At 66.4% G+C, this 15,946-nt stretch overlaps 2 protein-coding genes across 5 annotated transcripts; both read left to right on the top strand.

Moving 5' to 3' along the window:
• Nucleotides 1–2,102: 2,102 nt before the first annotated feature.
• Nucleotides 2,103–15,091, top strand: EMID1 (EMI domain containing 1). 4 transcript variants are annotated; one of them, XR_010348758.1, is made up of 16 exons: nucleotides 2,103–2,292; nucleotides 4,765–4,878; nucleotides 4,965–5,068; nucleotides 8,237–8,377; nucleotides 8,465–8,526; nucleotides 8,642–8,768; nucleotides 9,023–9,121; nucleotides 9,260–9,397; nucleotides 10,026–10,112; nucleotides 10,196–10,248; nucleotides 10,330–10,374; nucleotides 11,021–11,065; nucleotides 11,142–11,186; nucleotides 12,072–12,156; nucleotides 13,000–13,090; nucleotides 14,551–14,599. XR_010348758.1 is itself a non-coding variant. In XM_064392704.1 (15 exons), the coding sequence occupies exons 1-15, from the start codon at nucleotides 2,129–2,131 to the stop codon at nucleotides 14,679–14,681; spliced, it is 1,386 nt and encodes a 461-aa protein (XP_064248774.1). In that variant the 5' UTR covers nucleotides 2,103–2,128; the 3' UTR covers nucleotides 14,682–14,824. The 4 variants fall into 4 exon arrangements, 3 of the variants coding, with proteins under 3 accessions (XP_064248774.1, XP_064248773.1, XP_064248772.1); XM_064392704.1 differs by lacking the exon at nucleotides 13,000–13,090 and having other exon boundaries at nucleotides 8,291–8,377; nucleotides 14,551–14,824; XM_064392703.1 differs by lacking the exon at nucleotides 13,000–13,090 and having other exon boundaries at nucleotides 14,551–14,824.
• Nucleotides 13,463–14,481, top strand: LOC135282588 (cuticle collagen 34-like). Its single transcript, XM_064392498.1, is given in 6 exon segments — nucleotides 13,463–13,487; nucleotides 13,761–14,074; nucleotides 14,077–14,146; nucleotides 14,149–14,193; nucleotides 14,196–14,395; nucleotides 14,398–14,481. Coding segments are annotated over 6 exon segments (738 nt in total).
• Nucleotides 15,092–15,946: the final 855 nt, after the last annotated feature.

Raw genomic sequence — 15,946 nt, 5'->3', positions numbered from 1 at the left:
GAGGTGGCAGGAGGCCCTGAGCCACAAAGGCACCCCAATATCTGTCACCTTCAGCCCAAGGGCTCGTGGCTCTGCCTGCCAAGGGACAGATCTGGGGACAGAGGGGGGGATGGGAGGTGTCACTCTGGCTGAGACCATGAAGGGACACACCTGGAGGCTGGGGAGCTGTCGTGGCTGTGCCCATGGCAGGACAGATCTGGGGACAGGGGAGTTGACACCGTGGTTGTACCCACGGAGAGACACCTGGGGACAGATCTGGCGACAGGAGAGTTGTCACTGTGGTTGTGCCCACTGGGGACAGTTTGGGTTAGGGTTGGGGGCCGGGCAGCGATGGCCGCGGTGGCCTCGCAGTGCCACCTGGTGGCTTCGGGCACGTGGGGGGTCCCGGGTCGGGCATGGGGACACCCACCCGTCCCCGTTGCTGTCCCCACGGTGGGGCACTCGCTCCCTGCCAGCCCGCACGGGCAGGGCCACCGGGGCAATGAGCTGAGCTCAGATCTCGTGCGGGGCTGGCACGGGACAGGGACACGGCATGGGGACATGGAGATGGGATGGGGACAGGGAGACAGGACAGCGATCCAGAAATGGGACATGGCAGAAGGACCTGGAGCTGGGGCGGGGGCACGGCATGGGGACAGAGCTGGCTCGTGCCATGGGGACATGGCAGGGACATGGCAGGGACACGGGGACATAAATCCAGGGCAGGGCCGTGGCATGGGGACCTGCAGCCAGAGCAGGGACACGGAGCTGGGACTTGATAAGGGGACATGGAGCTGTGATGGGAGCACGGAGGTGGGACAGGGCCGTGGCACGGGGACCTGCAGCCACCCCTAGGAGCCCTGGAGGGGCTCAAGCCATCAGAGAGGGGTGAACCCAGGGCCGGGGGTGTCATTTAGGGCCTTGGGGACAAGACCCTGCGCAGCTGAGGCTGGGCCCTGCATGCTGTGGGGACACACACGTGTGTCACCCGGTGCAAAGCCCTGTCCCCACGCCGGGCCCCCCCGGCCCGGGCGCCGCCGCTGCCGTGTTTAGTCTGAGCAGGAGCGGGGGTGACCTTGGGCACCCGCGAGGGCAAACAGCACCGGGGCCCCGCCCCAGGACACCGGGGACCGCAGGGCTGGGGGGACCCCAAGGGGCACCCATGGGTGGGGGTCCTTGGGGTAGCGCTCCAGCGCGGGGTGCTGCTGTGTGCCCACCGCGGAGGGCCGGGCAGGGAGGGGGATGCGCTGGGGAGACCCCCACCCACAGCCCGCGGAGGACAGGGTGGGGGGTCCCGGGGTGCTGCCACTGCAGGGATGTGTCCCCAGACAGACAGACAGACAGGCAGACAGACAGACACTCTGTAGGGCCCCCCGGCGGGGACCACCCGCGCACACACACACACGCACACACACGCACACACGCGGTCTCCTTGCACGCCCCGCCACGGGGACCACACACACGCACACACACACATGGCAGAGGCAGCTGGAAGAACAGCAGGAGACAGACAGACAGACGGACGGACAGACAAAGAGGCAGGCAGGCAGGCAGGCAGACAGGAGGGTGGGTGGTGGGTGGGCACACGCCCGGGCCGCGCACACACACGCAGGCACAAACACCCCTGGGTGTGCACACGCGTGTGTGAATCCGTGGGCACACACGCGTGGATTCCACGTGTGTAGAAGTGTGCAAAGCGACGGAGAAACGCGAATTTCGTGTGTGAATCCACGCGCACGCACAGGCATGCACACGCAGGCTCCCGCACACGCGTGTGCCCCCAGCCGCTCCCACGGGGACCGGGGTCCCGCAGGCGGGCCCAGCCCCCATCGCGCCTCCTCCCCGCGCTGAGCCCTCCCCGGGCCCCCACCTCCCCCGGCCCCCCGTTCCTGCCCCCCCCGGGGCCGGTTTGCCCCCCAAGTTCCCAAACTGCCCCCGCACCCCGTGCCCGCCCCGCCAGCCGGACCCCTGCGCCGGCGGGGCGGAAGGCGGGGAGCAGGCGGGGGGGCAGGCGGGGGGTCCCTCCTCCATCCCTCCTCCTCCTCCATCCCTCCTCCATCCCTCCTCCTTCCTCCTCCCCTCCCCCGCCGCCCGCTCGGTGCCGGTGCCGGTGCCGGTGGCCGGGCAGCGCCGAGCCCCGTGGAGCGGCATGGCCGGGGGCCGGGGGAGCCGCCGCCCGGCCCTGCCCGCAGCCCTGGGGCTCTGCCTGTCCCTCTGCCTGTCCCTCTGCCTGTCCCTCTGCCTGTCCCTCTGCCTGCTGCCGCCGCCCGCCGCCGCCTGGAGCCCGGCCCTGCTGCCGCCCGCCGCCCGCAGGTACCGGCACCGGGGACACGGGCATGCGGGCACCGGGCAGCACCGCCTGCTGCGGGCACCGCGGGCTGTGGGGACCGGCTACCGGGAGCACCGGGGGCTGGAGTATTGGGGGCACCGGGGGCTGTGGGTACCGGGTACCAGGGGTACCAGGGGCACCAGGGGCTGAGGGCACCGGGGGCACCAGGGGCTGTGGGTACCGGGGGGCACCAGGGGCTGAGGGTACCGGTACCGGGCTGTGGGTACCGGGTACCGGGGGCTGTGGGTACCGGGTACCGAGGGCACCAGGGGCTGAGGGTACCGGGGGGCACCAGGCACCGGCAGCTGTGGGCATTGTGCACCGAGTACTCGGCACCAGGGGTGTCAGGGACCCGGGAGCTCCAGGCACGGGGGACACCAGGGACGTAGGGAGGTGGGCACCTGGGAGACTCTGGGCGTCTCTGGCTACCAGGGGTCCAAGGTATCAGCCATGGGGGCATTGGGTGCAGGGGGCATCAGGCACGGGGTTCTGTGGGTACTGGGGGGCTCTGTACCAGGCATAGGGGCACCACGGACAGGGGGCACTGGCAGCTGGGCACTCCAGACTGTGTGGGCCGTGGTGCTGGGGCTGCTGGGGCAGGGGAGGCTGGGGGCACTGGGAATACTGTGGCTAGCTGGACTTGCTGGGGCTGGGAGCTGCTGGGCCAGCAGGACTGGCTGGGGGGCTACTGGGCACGACTTACTGGGGGTATCAGAGCTGCCAGGCTCTGCAGGGTGCTGGGAGGTGCTGGGGCTACTGGGGCTGCCGGGGCATTTTGGGATCCTGGGGCTGCCTGGGCATACTGGGGCTGAGACTGCTGGGATTACTGGGATGGATATTGGGGCTGCTGGGCATACTGGCACTACTGGGGCTGCCTGGGCATACAGGGACATGCTGAGGCTACCGGGTTTGCCTGGGCATATTGGGATGCTGGGGCTGTCTTGGCATGCTGGGGCTGCTGGGAATGCTGGGCACGGTGGGGCTCCCTGGGCTACTGGGGGTGCTGGGGCTGTCTTGACATGCTGGGGCTACTGGGAGTGCTGGGTTGGTGAAGAGGAAAAGCCCCCAGCCCCAGGTCCTGCCCGTCCCTTGGAGGTGGCCCACTCCGGGGGTCTGTGGCTGCCCTGGGGGGCTGTGGTCCCTGTCCCGCCGCAGCGCCGGGGGGGTGCCGGGATGGGGGGGGTGTTTACAGGAAACCCTTGGCTCTGGCCGTGTCTCCGGCACCGGATTGCCGGGACCTCCCGGTTCCGCTCGGCTCGGTGAGGCGACGGGCAGAAGCCGCCTCATTTCCCCTTCCCCTCCCGGCCAAGCCCAGGAAGCCCCCGGCGCCTTGGCACAGCCGTGCCGAGTCCCCCCGGGACCCCCAGGCCAGCACCCAGCACCCACGAGCCCCCTCCCCATCCCACCCATCCCTCCGTGCCGCCTCGCTGGGACCCCACGTGCCCGAGCCGGGGGCACAAAGCCAAGCGGCTGATCTGGGGAATGGGAGTGGGATTCGGAGCCAGACCTGCTGTGGGCTTTGCCCCGGGTGGGTACAAGCCCTGGCAGCAGAGCCCGGACCCCGCGGTGCCAGAGCGGTGCCGGGTGGGCCGGGGTCACGCCGGGCCGCGCGGGCGCTCACATGCCAAAGCCTGCCAGCTCCTGCCCGCTCCTGGGAGGGCATTCCCCTTGGGAAACGAGCCGGGACCCATCCCCATCCCATCCCATCCCATCCCATCCCATCCCATCCCATCCCATCCCATCCCATCCCAACAGGCATTGCCACAGCTGGAGCTGGCACCGCCCGGCAGCTGGGTACCCCTCCAGGGGGGACAATGCCACCCGGGACCCCTTGGCATGGCGGGGTGGCAGCGGGAGCGTGGCGACAGCCCCGGCGGGCTCTGCTTGCACAGCCCTGGCACGGTGCCCGCCTGGGACGCTGCCCAGCCGGAAAGCCCTGTGCCACCCCGCTGTCCCCCCCGCCTCCGGCACCTCCCAGACAATTGTCCCCCCGCGGCGCCCGCTTGTCCCTGCTGCCACCGCCTCCTCCTTGCAGCACTGCAGCGGTCCCGAAAAGCTCATTTTTTGACCCAAATTGTGCAGCCTTTGAATTTAGAGCTGCTGGGGGTACGGCGAGTCCTTCCCGCCGCGGGGATGGGGACACTCAGTGTCATGGCAGCAGTGTGTCCCCTTCTGGGGGGGGAAACTGAGGCTGGGGTGCCCGGGGAGGGGTGGGCAGAGCCTGGCATGTGGGGCAGAAGAAAGGACCCTTTGTGTGGGGTGGGCTGGGGGCACGGGGGGGCTCGGGGCCCACTGCAGGGAATGGCGCCAGCGCTGCCGGGAATGCAGCAGGAATGTGCAGCCCCACGTGTCACAGCAGGGCTCCCCATGGGCACCCCAAAAACCGGGGATGGGCATCTCCCGGGGTGGCAGCACCCCCGTGGTGTCCCTGGTGACATCGGTGGTTTCCCTTCCAGCAACTGGTGCTCCTACACGGTGACACGGACGGTGTCGTGCCACATCCAGAACGGCACCTTCCTCCAGAGGGTCTTCCAGGGCTGCCGCTGGCCCCTGGCCTGCAGCGGGGGCAGGTGAGCGGGGCTGCCGGGGTCCCCTGGCAGCAGGGACAGCCGGGATGTCCCCAGGGCGGGCGTGAGCGCTCCCCTCTGTGCCGCAGCTACCGCGCCGTGGTGCGGCCGCTCTACAGGGTGACCTACAGGACACTGACAGCGCTGGAGTGGCGCTGCTGCCCCGGACACGCCGGTGCCAGCTGCGAGCAAGGTGGGAGATGGCCTGGATGAGGGCATGGCAGGGCGGGGAGGTGGCACCCGGGGGCTGTGGGACACGGCCTTGGTGTCACTGGGGATGGTGGGTGAGGAGAAGAACGTCTGGGTAGGTAGGATGGATGGATGATGGATGGATGGATGGATGGATGGATGATGGATGGATGGATGGATGGATGGATGGATGGATGGATGGATGGATGGATGGATGATGGATGGATGGATGATGGATGGATGATGGATGGATGGATGGATGGATGGATGATGGATGGATGGATGGATGGATGGATGGATGGATGATGGATGGATGGATGGATGATGGATGGATGGATGGATGGATGGATGGATGGATGGATGATGGATGGATGGATGGATGGACGGATGGATGATGGATGGATGGATGGATGATGGATGATGGATGGATGATGGATGGATGGATGATGGATGGATGGATGGATGGATGGATGGATGGATGGATGGATGGATGATGGATGGATGATGGATGGATGGATGGATGGATGGATGGATGGATGGATGGATGATGGATGGATGGATGGATGGATGGATGGATGATGGATGGATGATGGATGGATGGATGGATGGATGGATGATGGATGGATGGATGGATGGATGGATGGATGGATGGATGATGGATGGATGGATGGATGATGGATGGATGGATGGATGGATGGATGGATGGATGGATGGATGGATGGATGATGGATGGATGGATGGATGGATGGATGGACGGATGGATGATGGATGGATGGATGGATGATGGATGATGGATGGATGATGGATGGATGGATGATGGATGGATGGATGGATGGATGGATGGATGGATGATGGATGGATGATGGATGGATGGATGGATGGATGGATGGATGGATGGATGATGGATGGATGGATGGATGATGGATGATGGATGGATGATGGATGGATGGATGATGGATGGATGGATGGATGGATGGATGGATGGATGGATGAGGGATGGATGATGGATGGATGGATGGATGGATGGATGGATGGATGGATGGATGGATGGATGGATGATGGATGATGGATGGATGGATGGATGGATGGATGATGGATGGATGGATGGATGGATGGATGATGGATGGATGATGTATGGATGGATGGATGATGGATGGATGGATGATGGATGGATGAGGGATGGATGGATGGATGGATGATGGATGGATGGATGGATGGATGGATGGATGGATGGATGGATAGATGGATGGATGGATGGATGGATGGATGGATGGATGGATGGATGGATGATGGATGGATGGATGGATGGATGGATGATGGATGATGGATGGATGGATGGATGGATGGATGGATGGATGGATGGATGATGGATGGATGGATGGATGATGGATGGATGGATGGATGGATGGATGGATGGATGATGGATGGATGATGGATGGATGGATGGATGATGGATGGATGGATGGATGGATGGATGGATGGATGGATGGATGGATAGATGGATGGATGGATGAGGGATGGATGGATGGATGGATGATGGATGATGGATGGATGGATGGATGGATGGATGGATGGATGGATGGATGAGGGATGGATGGATGGATGGATGATGGATGGATGGATGGATGGATGGATGGATGGATGGATGGATGAGGGATGGATGGATGGATGGATGGATGGATGGATGGATGATGGATGGGTGATGGATGGACGGATGGATGGATGGATGGATGAGGGATGGATGGATGGATGGATGGATGATGGATGATGGATGATGGATGGATGGATGGATGGATGGATGGATGGATGGATGGATGATGGATGGGTGATGGATGGACGGATGGATGGATGGATGGATGGATGGATGATGGATGATGGATGGATGGACGGCCAGAAGGATTCTCCCATGGGTGGGCTAGTGTGTGGATGTCCCTGTGTATGGATGGCTGGCTGTGCCCATGGAGGGACAGATGAGGGGACAGGCGGCTGGACAGAACTTCCTGGGTGGGTGAGGGCATGTCCCTGTGTGGGGAGAGATCCCCGGGTGGGTGGTGGGTGGACATCAGGGGGACAGGAGTGAGGGGGGCAGCGGGATGTGCCTGGGGTGGGGAACGGAAGCAGCCGATGGACGGGGTGTGGGTGGATGGACAGATGGACATTCCTCGGCATGGCAGTGCCCACGAGGGGCTGCAGCCCCCCAGCCACGAGTGGCCAGGTGTGCGTGGGCAGTGGATGAATGGGTGCGAGGCTGTGCCGTGCTTGGGCGCTGCCAGCTCTGACAGGGGGTTCTTTGTCCCCATTGTCACCACATCCTCCTCCTCCTCCTCCTCCTGCTCCTGCTGCTCCCCCAGGACCCCCCTGCGGGTCCCAGCCCGGCCCCAGCTCCGGGGATCCGGGGCTGCGAGGGCAGCGGGTGGCACCCAGGGGTGGGGACACCATGGGGTGGCACCGAGGGTCTGCAGGGCAGCGGGTGACATGGGGGGTCCGGGGGCAGCTGGGTGGGCGCAGCGCTGGGGGAGGTGGGGGGTTCTTCCTCTTCCTCCTCCTCTTTCTCCTCCTCCTCCTCCTCCTCCCTGCATGCTTGGCCGCCTGCCCCACATCTGGCCCCACTTAGGGCTGTCCCCTGCAGCACGGCGGTGGCCTGCCGGGGTGGGGTGACAGCGTGGGGGGGCTCGGGGGGCCACCTCTGCTCCACACACCCCTTTCCTGCCGCGCTGGGTGGCCCCAAGCCGCTGTGCCCGGGATCCCTCGGTGGGACAGGGCCTGGGACCCCACCGTGGGGGGCGGCTGTGGGCAGTGTCCCCAGGATTGTGCCCCCCCTCCAAAGCCACCCCCGGAATGGGGCTGGGGGCCGTGGGGGTGTTTGGGGGGATGGGGTTCAGGGCTGAAGGGGGAATTGGGGGGGCTGGGGCTGGTGTGGGGCTGAGATTGGGGGGTGACCATGGGGAGATTTGGGGGTCAGGTTAAGGGTTAAGGACCGTGGGTGGGTTTGGGGTTGTGGGTTGGGGCCATGGAGGGTTTTGGGGGGCTGGTTCAAGGCCGTGGGTTGGTTTGGGGGATCCTGACTCAGGGTTGTGGGTGGGCCTCGGGCTCTGAGGCTCACCCCGAGCAGGGGTGGGGCCCTGCACCCCCAGCGTGCCGGAGGGAGGTACAACAGGAAGGTCTCCCACAGGAGGCGATGCCCCCCGGGGGGGTCCCCCCGTGCTGACCCCCCTTTCCTCGGCAGAGGCTCTCACCTCCCTCACCCTGCGGGACCCCGGGCGCCCCAGCGCCGCCCCCCGCCGGCCCCCCCTGCACCCCACGTCCTTCTCAGGTGGGTCCCCCCCCAAACCCGCTGGGGCGGGCACAGAGGCCCGGCTGCCCCCCACCCCACCGCCTGTGCCCCCGATTTGCCCCGCAGGGTGCCTGAACTGCAGCCGTGTCGGGGAGCTGACAGCCCGGCTCGCCTCCCTCGAGGCGCAGGCAAGTCCCGGTTTGGGCTCCGGCCACCCCCCCTGCTCCCCCCGAGGGGCACAAGGGCCCTGGGGGGTGTCACTTGTGTCCCCTGCTGTCACCCAGCGCGCCGTGTCTTTGGCAGGTGGCCCGGCTGGCGGTGGCCGAGCCCCCCGTGCCCGCAGCGCCCAAAGGCAGCAGCCCGGGCAGGGGACCCCCGGCCGGGCAGCTCTGGGGGTCCCCGGCCGCCCGCGGGAGCCCCGGGGATGACGGTAAGGCAGGGTGACAGTGACAGTGACAGTGACAGTGCCGCCTGGCAGCCCCCGCAGGGCGGGGAACACGCCTGGGTGTTGTCAATATTTGGGGGGGCAGGACCCCTCACTTTGGGGGAAAAGCAAAGCTGTCCCCAGCGGTGACACCGAGCCACCCGCGGGGACAGGCCAGCTCTGCGGGACCGGGAGTGGGTGGGGGGCACCCCGAGGGGCTGTCCCCGGGGTCCCCCCCTCAGGGTGCTGCTGTGCCGCAGGGAGACCCGGCTGGAGGGGACCCCCCGGCCCCAAGGGCGACGCGGGAGGACGGGGACCCTCGGGAATCCCCGGGGTGAAGGGTCCAGCGGGGCCACCAGGTACGGGGGGACAGTGCGGGGGACCCCGGCTGAGCCCCCCCCTTTCCTGGTGGGCAGATTTGGGGGGTCCATTTGGGGGCTCAGAAGGGCTCCAGCGCTGCACAGCCCCCATGCTCACCCTCCTCTTCCTCCCTGCAGGTCCCCCCGGGCCCCCAGGACCGCCCGGCCGGGACGGAGCCAGGGGGCTCCCTGGGGAGAAGGGGTCCCCCGGGCCCCCCGGCCCCCCGGGCCCCCCTGCCCCTGTGGGGCCGGCGATTCCCCGGCTGGCCGAGCCCAGTAAGGGGGGCTGGGATGGGGTCCCCTCCCCGTGACCCCAAAAACGGGATTGGGCTGGGGCTGGGCTGGGGCAGGGCACAGCTGGGGGGGTTTGAGCATCACCTGGGCTGGGGGTGGTGTGGGGACATCCTGGGTGTCACTGGGGTCCTGGGGATGACATGTAGGGCACTGGGCACAGCTGGGGACCCCTGACACCCCCAGGATTCCAGGCATGAGGTGGGGGCACCGCCTGCCATCATTGGGGTCCTGGGGATGAGGTGTGGGGCACTGGGCACAGCTGGGGACCCCCAGGCCATCATTGGGGTCCCGGGGATGAGGTGTGGGGCACTGGGCAGCCCTGGGGTCCCCCCTGCCATCTCTGGGGTTCAGAGATGAAGGTGGGGCACTGGACACAGCCGGGGACCCTGACACCCCCAGGATTCCAGGCATGAGGTGGGGGCACCCCCTGCCAACACTGGGGTGCCAGCAATGAGGTGTGGGGTGCTGGGAAGAGCTGGGGACCTCCTGCCATCATTGGGGTGACAGGGACGAGACGCACAGGGCAGGGGAATGTGGCCCCCCCGTGTCCCCAGGTGATGCCGGGGTCACGGGGGCCCTGCCCCAAACGCCCCCTCCATTCTCCCCCCAGGGGACCCCGTCCTCTCCAACACCTTCACCGAAGCCACCGGGAGCGTCACGGGTCCCGTGGGACCCCCCGGACCCGCGGGGCCGATGGGTGAGTGTGTCCCTGTCCCTTGTCACCCCCCGGGTGCTCTCGGTGTCCCCGTGCGGGGCTCAGCTGTGTCCCTGTCCTTGCAGGTCCCCCCGGCCCCCCGGGTCCCACTGGTCCCCCCGGGCCCCCAGGACCCGATGTAAGTGCGGGGTGGGGGGCAGGAGAGGGCTGAGCCCCCGTGGCCCCCCAGGGCTGATGTCCCCGCCGTGTCCCCACACAGGGCAGAGCAGGAGCGCCCGGAGCCCCCGGGGAGAAGGGGGACAGGGTGAGTGCCCCCAGCCCCACACCGTGACACCGGCTGGGGGTGACAGCCAGGGGGGGCTGGCCCTGCCCCCCAGGGGCTCTGACAGCTTCTGTGTCCCCGTAGGGTCCCCAGGGCCACCTGGGCAGCTGCTGGTGTCCCCTGTGGTAGCTGTGTCAGGGTGGGGTGGCAACGCAGGGAGGGTTTGGGGGCCACCTCTGCTCCAGACACCCTGTCCCTGCTGGGTGGTCCCAAGCCCCTGTCCCCAGAGTCCCTGGGGACCCGGCCATGGGGTGTGGCTGTGGGCAGTGTCCCCAGCATTGTGCCCCCCCCCAAAGCCACCCCCAGAATGGGGCTGGGGGCCATGGGGTGTTTAGGGGGTGGGGTTCAGGGCTGGGGGGAGATGTGGGGGGCTGGGTTTGGGGCTGAGATGTGTGGGGGAGATTTGGGGGTTCAAGACCATGGTGGGGTTTGGGGGTTGTGGGTTGCGGGGTCTGGTGTGCGGTAATGGGGGGGTTGGTGTGGGGTCATGGGGGGGTTTGGGGGGTCTGGTGTGCGGTAATGGGGGGGTTTGGGGTCTGCTGTGGGGTCTCAGCCATGGCTCTGCCAGCACGTCCCCTGGCGGGGCTGTGGCCGTGTCCCTGTGCTGATGGGCTCTGTCCCCCCACAGGGTCCCCAGGGCCACCCGGGCAGCCGCGGGCAGGACGGGGCGCAGGTACGTGGGTGGGGGGGCTCCCCCCGGCCGCAGCCCCCCGTGCCCACCCTGCCAGCCCCTCTCCTCTCTGTTTCAGGGCGAGCCGGGCCCCCGCGGCGAGCCGGGCGAGAGGGGCACTTGGGTGAGTGGCACCGGGGACAGCGGGGACGGGAGGGACACACGGCACTGACAGGGGGGCTGGGCTGGGGGGGTGGGCACGGGAGAACCCCGACACCCTCCCTGTGTCCTCTGCACCTCTGGGACCCCAGTGATGTCCTCAGCGTCCCCACTTGTTCCCACAGCTTGTCCCTGGGTCCCCAGTGATGTCCTGGGTGTCCCCAGCTCTGCTCAGTGCCCCACACCTCATCTGTGTCACCCCAGTGATGTCCTGGGTGTCCCCAGCTCTGCTCAGTGCCCCACACCTCATCTGTGTCACCCCAGTGATGTCCTGGGTGTCCCCAGCTCTGCTCAGTGCCCCACACCTCATCTGTGTCACCCCAGTGATGTCCTGGGTGTCCCCAGCTCTGCTCAGTGCCCCACACCTCATCTGTGTCACCCCAGTGATGTCCTGGGTGTCCCCAGCTCCCCACACCTCATCTGTGTCACCCCAGTGACGTCCTGGGTGTCCCCAGCTCTGCCCAGAGCCCCACACCTTATCTGTGTCACCCCAGTGATGTCCTGGGTGTCCCCAGCTCCCCACACCTCATCTGTGTCACCCCAGTGATGTCCTGGGTGTCCCCAGCTCCCCACACCTCATCTGTGTCACCCCAGTGACGTCCTGGGTGTCCCCAACTCTGCTCAGTGCCATGCCTCATCCCCAGCACCCCAAAGGTGGCTCTGGGGGTCCCTGGCCAGTGTCACCCAGTGCCAATGTCACCCAAACTGGGTGGTGGGGCTCTGACCCCCCAGGGGTTCCCCCTCTCCTTCCCCTGGTGTCGTGTTGAGTCGGGGGGTCCCGTGTCCCCCCCGGGGGTGGCCTGGGGCCATCTGGGGTGCAGCCCCCCTGACCCTGTCTCTCTCTTCCCAGGGGGAGGGTTTGCACCAGCTCCGCGAGGCGCTCAAGATTTTAGCCGAGAGGGTTTTAATCTTGGAAACAATGATTGGGCTCTACGGTGAGTAGGGGGACGGGACCCCCGGGGTGACCCCCACCCCTGCCAGCAGGTCACCAGACTGCCATGACATCACGGTGGCCCTTGTCATCACCCACATGGTGGCATGGTGGCCAGCCCTGGGGACCACTCAAAGGAAGGGCTACCAGGGTCCCCCCAGCCTCACCCCAGCTGGGCACCCCAGAGCCCCCCAGGCACTGCCCCCCCCGGGCAGGGACACCTGTGGCAGTCTCAGTGTTGGGGACACGCTGGTGGCCCTCTGAGAAGGTTGGGGATGTGTCCCCCCAACATTCTGGGAACTCATTGTGCTGGGGGTGGCAGAGGGAGCAGTGTCCCCCTGCAGGGGTTGTGGACGTGTCCCCCCAAATGTCAGGGGGCTCAGCGTGCTGGGGGTGGCAGAGGGAGCAGTGTCTCCCTGCACGGGTTGTGGACGTGTCCCCCCAAATGTCAGGGGGCTCAGCGTGCTGGGGGTGGCAGAGGGAGCACCCCCAGGTCAGGGACATCAGTGTCCCCATCAGGGCACTGCCAGCGACATCAAGCCAGCACAAGGGGCCCTCCCTGTCCCCGTGGACCCGCAGGGATGGGGGAGCCCCCGGCACCCCTATGACACCGGGAGGACCCTCCTAGGAGAGCTGGCACCCCCTCCTCGTGCCCCAGCACCCCCATGCTGCTGGGGCTGCACCCCTGCCGTGCCCCTGCCATGCTGTGCCACCCCTGCCGTGTCCCGTGCCTGTCCCCGTGCCTGTCCCGTGCCTGTCCCCGTGCCTGTCCCCGTGCCTGTCCCGTGCCTGCCGCGGGGCCAGCGCACTCTGCTCTGCTCTGCTCTGCTCTCTCCCTCTCCCCCAGGCCAGTAGCTTCCAAACCCTCCTGCGGCAGCAGGCCCGGCTGGAGGTCCTGGCTAGAAGGGTCACCTTGCTGGAAGCCATCACCTGGCCAGGTAACCACCCCCGGCCCGCCCCGCGCCAGCCCCGAGCGCCGGGCACCCCGGGAGGGGCGAGGAGCACGGGGGGCTGGAGCCACCAGGACAGGGCAGCGGAGAGCTCCGGGCACGGGAGAGCCCGGAGACCTGCTTGGATTGAGAGGGGCAGCCATGGAGATCCTCCTGGATTGAGAGGTGACCATGGAGATCCTCCTGGATTGAGAGGGGCAGCCATGGAGATCCTCCTGGATTGAGAGGCAACTGAGGAAATACTCTTGGACTGAGAGGGGCAGCCATGGAGATGTCTTGGATTGAGAGGGACAACCATGGAAATACTCTTGGACTGAGAGGGGCAACTGAGGAAATGCCCTTGGATTGAGAGGGACAACCATGGATATCCTCCTGGACTGGAGAGGCAAACATGGAAATCCTCTTGGATTGAGAGGTGACCATAGAGATCCTCTTGGATTGAGGGGGGCAAACATGGAGATCCATTTGGATTGAGAGGGGCAGCCATGGAGATTTCTTGGATTCAGCCATGCAACCATGAAGATCCTCCTGGACTGAGAGGCAAACATGGAAATACTCTTGGATTGAGAGGGGCAACCATGCAGATACTCCTGGATTGAGAGAGGTGACCGTGGAAATACTCTGGGACAGGTGACCATGGAGTTCCTCTTGGACTGAGAGAGCCAAACATGGAAATACTCTTGGACAGGTGACCATGGAGATCCTTGTGGGCCAAGGGAAACTCTGGAGCTCGCCAAGGTTCAAGGAAGACCCTGGAGAGACCCTCTCACTCCAAAGGAGACCACGGAGACCCCTCTGGGACCAAGAGGAACCCCGGAGCTCTTTAGGGTTCCAGGGAGACCCTGGAGAGACCCTCTCACTCCAAAGGAGACCAAGGAGACCCCTCTTGGACCAAGGGGACCTATGGAGGTCCCCCAAGGCCAAGGGAAGCTCCAGAGCCCCTCTGGAACCACGGCAGACCCAGGAGCCCCTCTTGGGCCAAGGGAAACCCTGGAGCTCCCCAGGGCTCCAGGAAATCCTTGGAGAAGGGAGACCATGGAGAGCCCTGGAGCCAAGGGAGGCTCATGGAGCCCCCCGGGCTCACAGCAGACCACGGGACCCTCTCGGGCTGAAGCAGCTCCCAGTGCTCCCGCTGTCCCCAGGGATCCCTGGTGCCACCCCCCGTGCCAGGGTGCCCCCCACCCTCACCCCTCCTCCCCCTCCCCATTCCAGCTCTGCTTTTCCTCAGGGCTCCAAGCGGGGGTGCCAGGCAGGGGTGCCAGCTGGGGGGTCCTCGGGCGGGTGTCCCCAGGGGTGGTTGGGGACACCCAGAGCCACAGAGGGGCAATGACCCCCGTTTCTGAGGGGCACAACACCCACAGCACAGCCCCCAGCGCTGACTCGGGGGTTTTGGAGCGGGGGGTGACATCCCACCCCTGACACTCCCCTTTTGTCCTCTCTTCCCGCAGAGGCCGAGCCCGGCTCGGGCAGCGGTGCCCCCGGCACGGCGACCCCCGGGGGGCCCCGCGGCAGGCGGGGCAGCGGCCGCCCCCCGTACCGCACGGTCACCGCCCGCCGCCGCGCCCCCCCCGAGCCGTGACGGGGACGGGGACATCACCGCGGCCACCCCGCCGTGCCACCCTGGGGAGCAGGCCCGGGTCACCCCCGTGCCCCCTCTTGGTGCTACTGGTGGCACGGCACCGCCCCCGCACGACGCTTCGCCCCCGCCGCTGCTCGGGCCCCGGGAGCGCCGGGGCTGTCCCCAAGGCCACTCCTGTCCCCCCGCCGTGGGGCAGCTCCGGGGGGACGGGCTCTGTCCCACCCCCGCCGGGGGAGGGATTGGGGGGCCGGAGGTGGGGACCCCCGGGCGGGGACCCCGCTGCGCCGCGCGCTTCGCTGCTTTGGGACCCCAGGGCATTAAATGTCCCCAAACCCGCGTGCTGTGGGGTCACTTGGGGCGCCAGGGACATCCCAGGGGACACCGGCACCGAGGGCACGGGGTAAGGGATGAGGAGGACAGAGTGGGATGGGATGGGGTGGGATGGGATGGGATCTATGGGATGGGATGGGATGGGATCCATGGGATGGGATGGGATGGGATGGGATGGGATGGGATGGGATGGGATGGGATGGGATGGGATGGGATGGGATGGGATGGGATGGGATGGGATGGGATGGGATGGGATGGGATGGGATGGGATGGGATGGGATGGGATGGGATGGGATGGGATGGGATGGGATGGGATGGGATGGGATGGGATGGGATGGGATGGGATGGGATGGGATGGGATGGGATGGGATGGGATGGGATGGGATCTATGGGATGGGATCCATGAAATGGGATGGGATGGGATGGGATGGGATGGGATGGGATGCAGTGGGATCCATGGAATGAGATGGGATGGGATGGGATCCATGGAATGGGATGGGTTGGGATGGGATGTGATCTATGGGATGGGATCCATGGGATGGGATGGGATCTATGGGATGCAGTAGGATCCATGGGATGGGATCCATGGGATGGACTGGGATCTGTGGGATGGGATCTATGGGATGCAGTAGGATCCATGGGATGGGATCTATGGGATGCAGTAGGATCCATGGGATGGGATCCATGGGATGGACTGGGATCTGTGGGATGGGATCTATGGGATGGGACCCATGGGATGGGATGGGTTGGGATGCAGTGGGATCCATGGGATGGGATGGGTCGGGATGCAGTGGGATGACATTCAAGGACACCAAGGGACACATGGGCGCGCCATGGGACACCCACCTGCCATGTGACAGCAATCCATGCACTGTCACCCCTGGACAGCCACCAGTGTCACGCCACCCATGGACACCCCGCTGTGCCACCACAGC

The sequence above is a fragment of the Passer domesticus genome, chromosome 17 (genome assembly GCF_036417665.1).
Source record: "Passer domesticus isolate bPasDom1 chromosome 17, bPasDom1.hap1, whole genome shotgun sequence".
Taxonomy (NCBI): domain Eukaryota; kingdom Metazoa; phylum Chordata; class Aves; order Passeriformes; family Passeridae; genus Passer; species Passer domesticus.
Note: the sequence above shows the minus strand (reverse complement) of the source record. Positions and strands in the feature narration are given on the sequence as shown.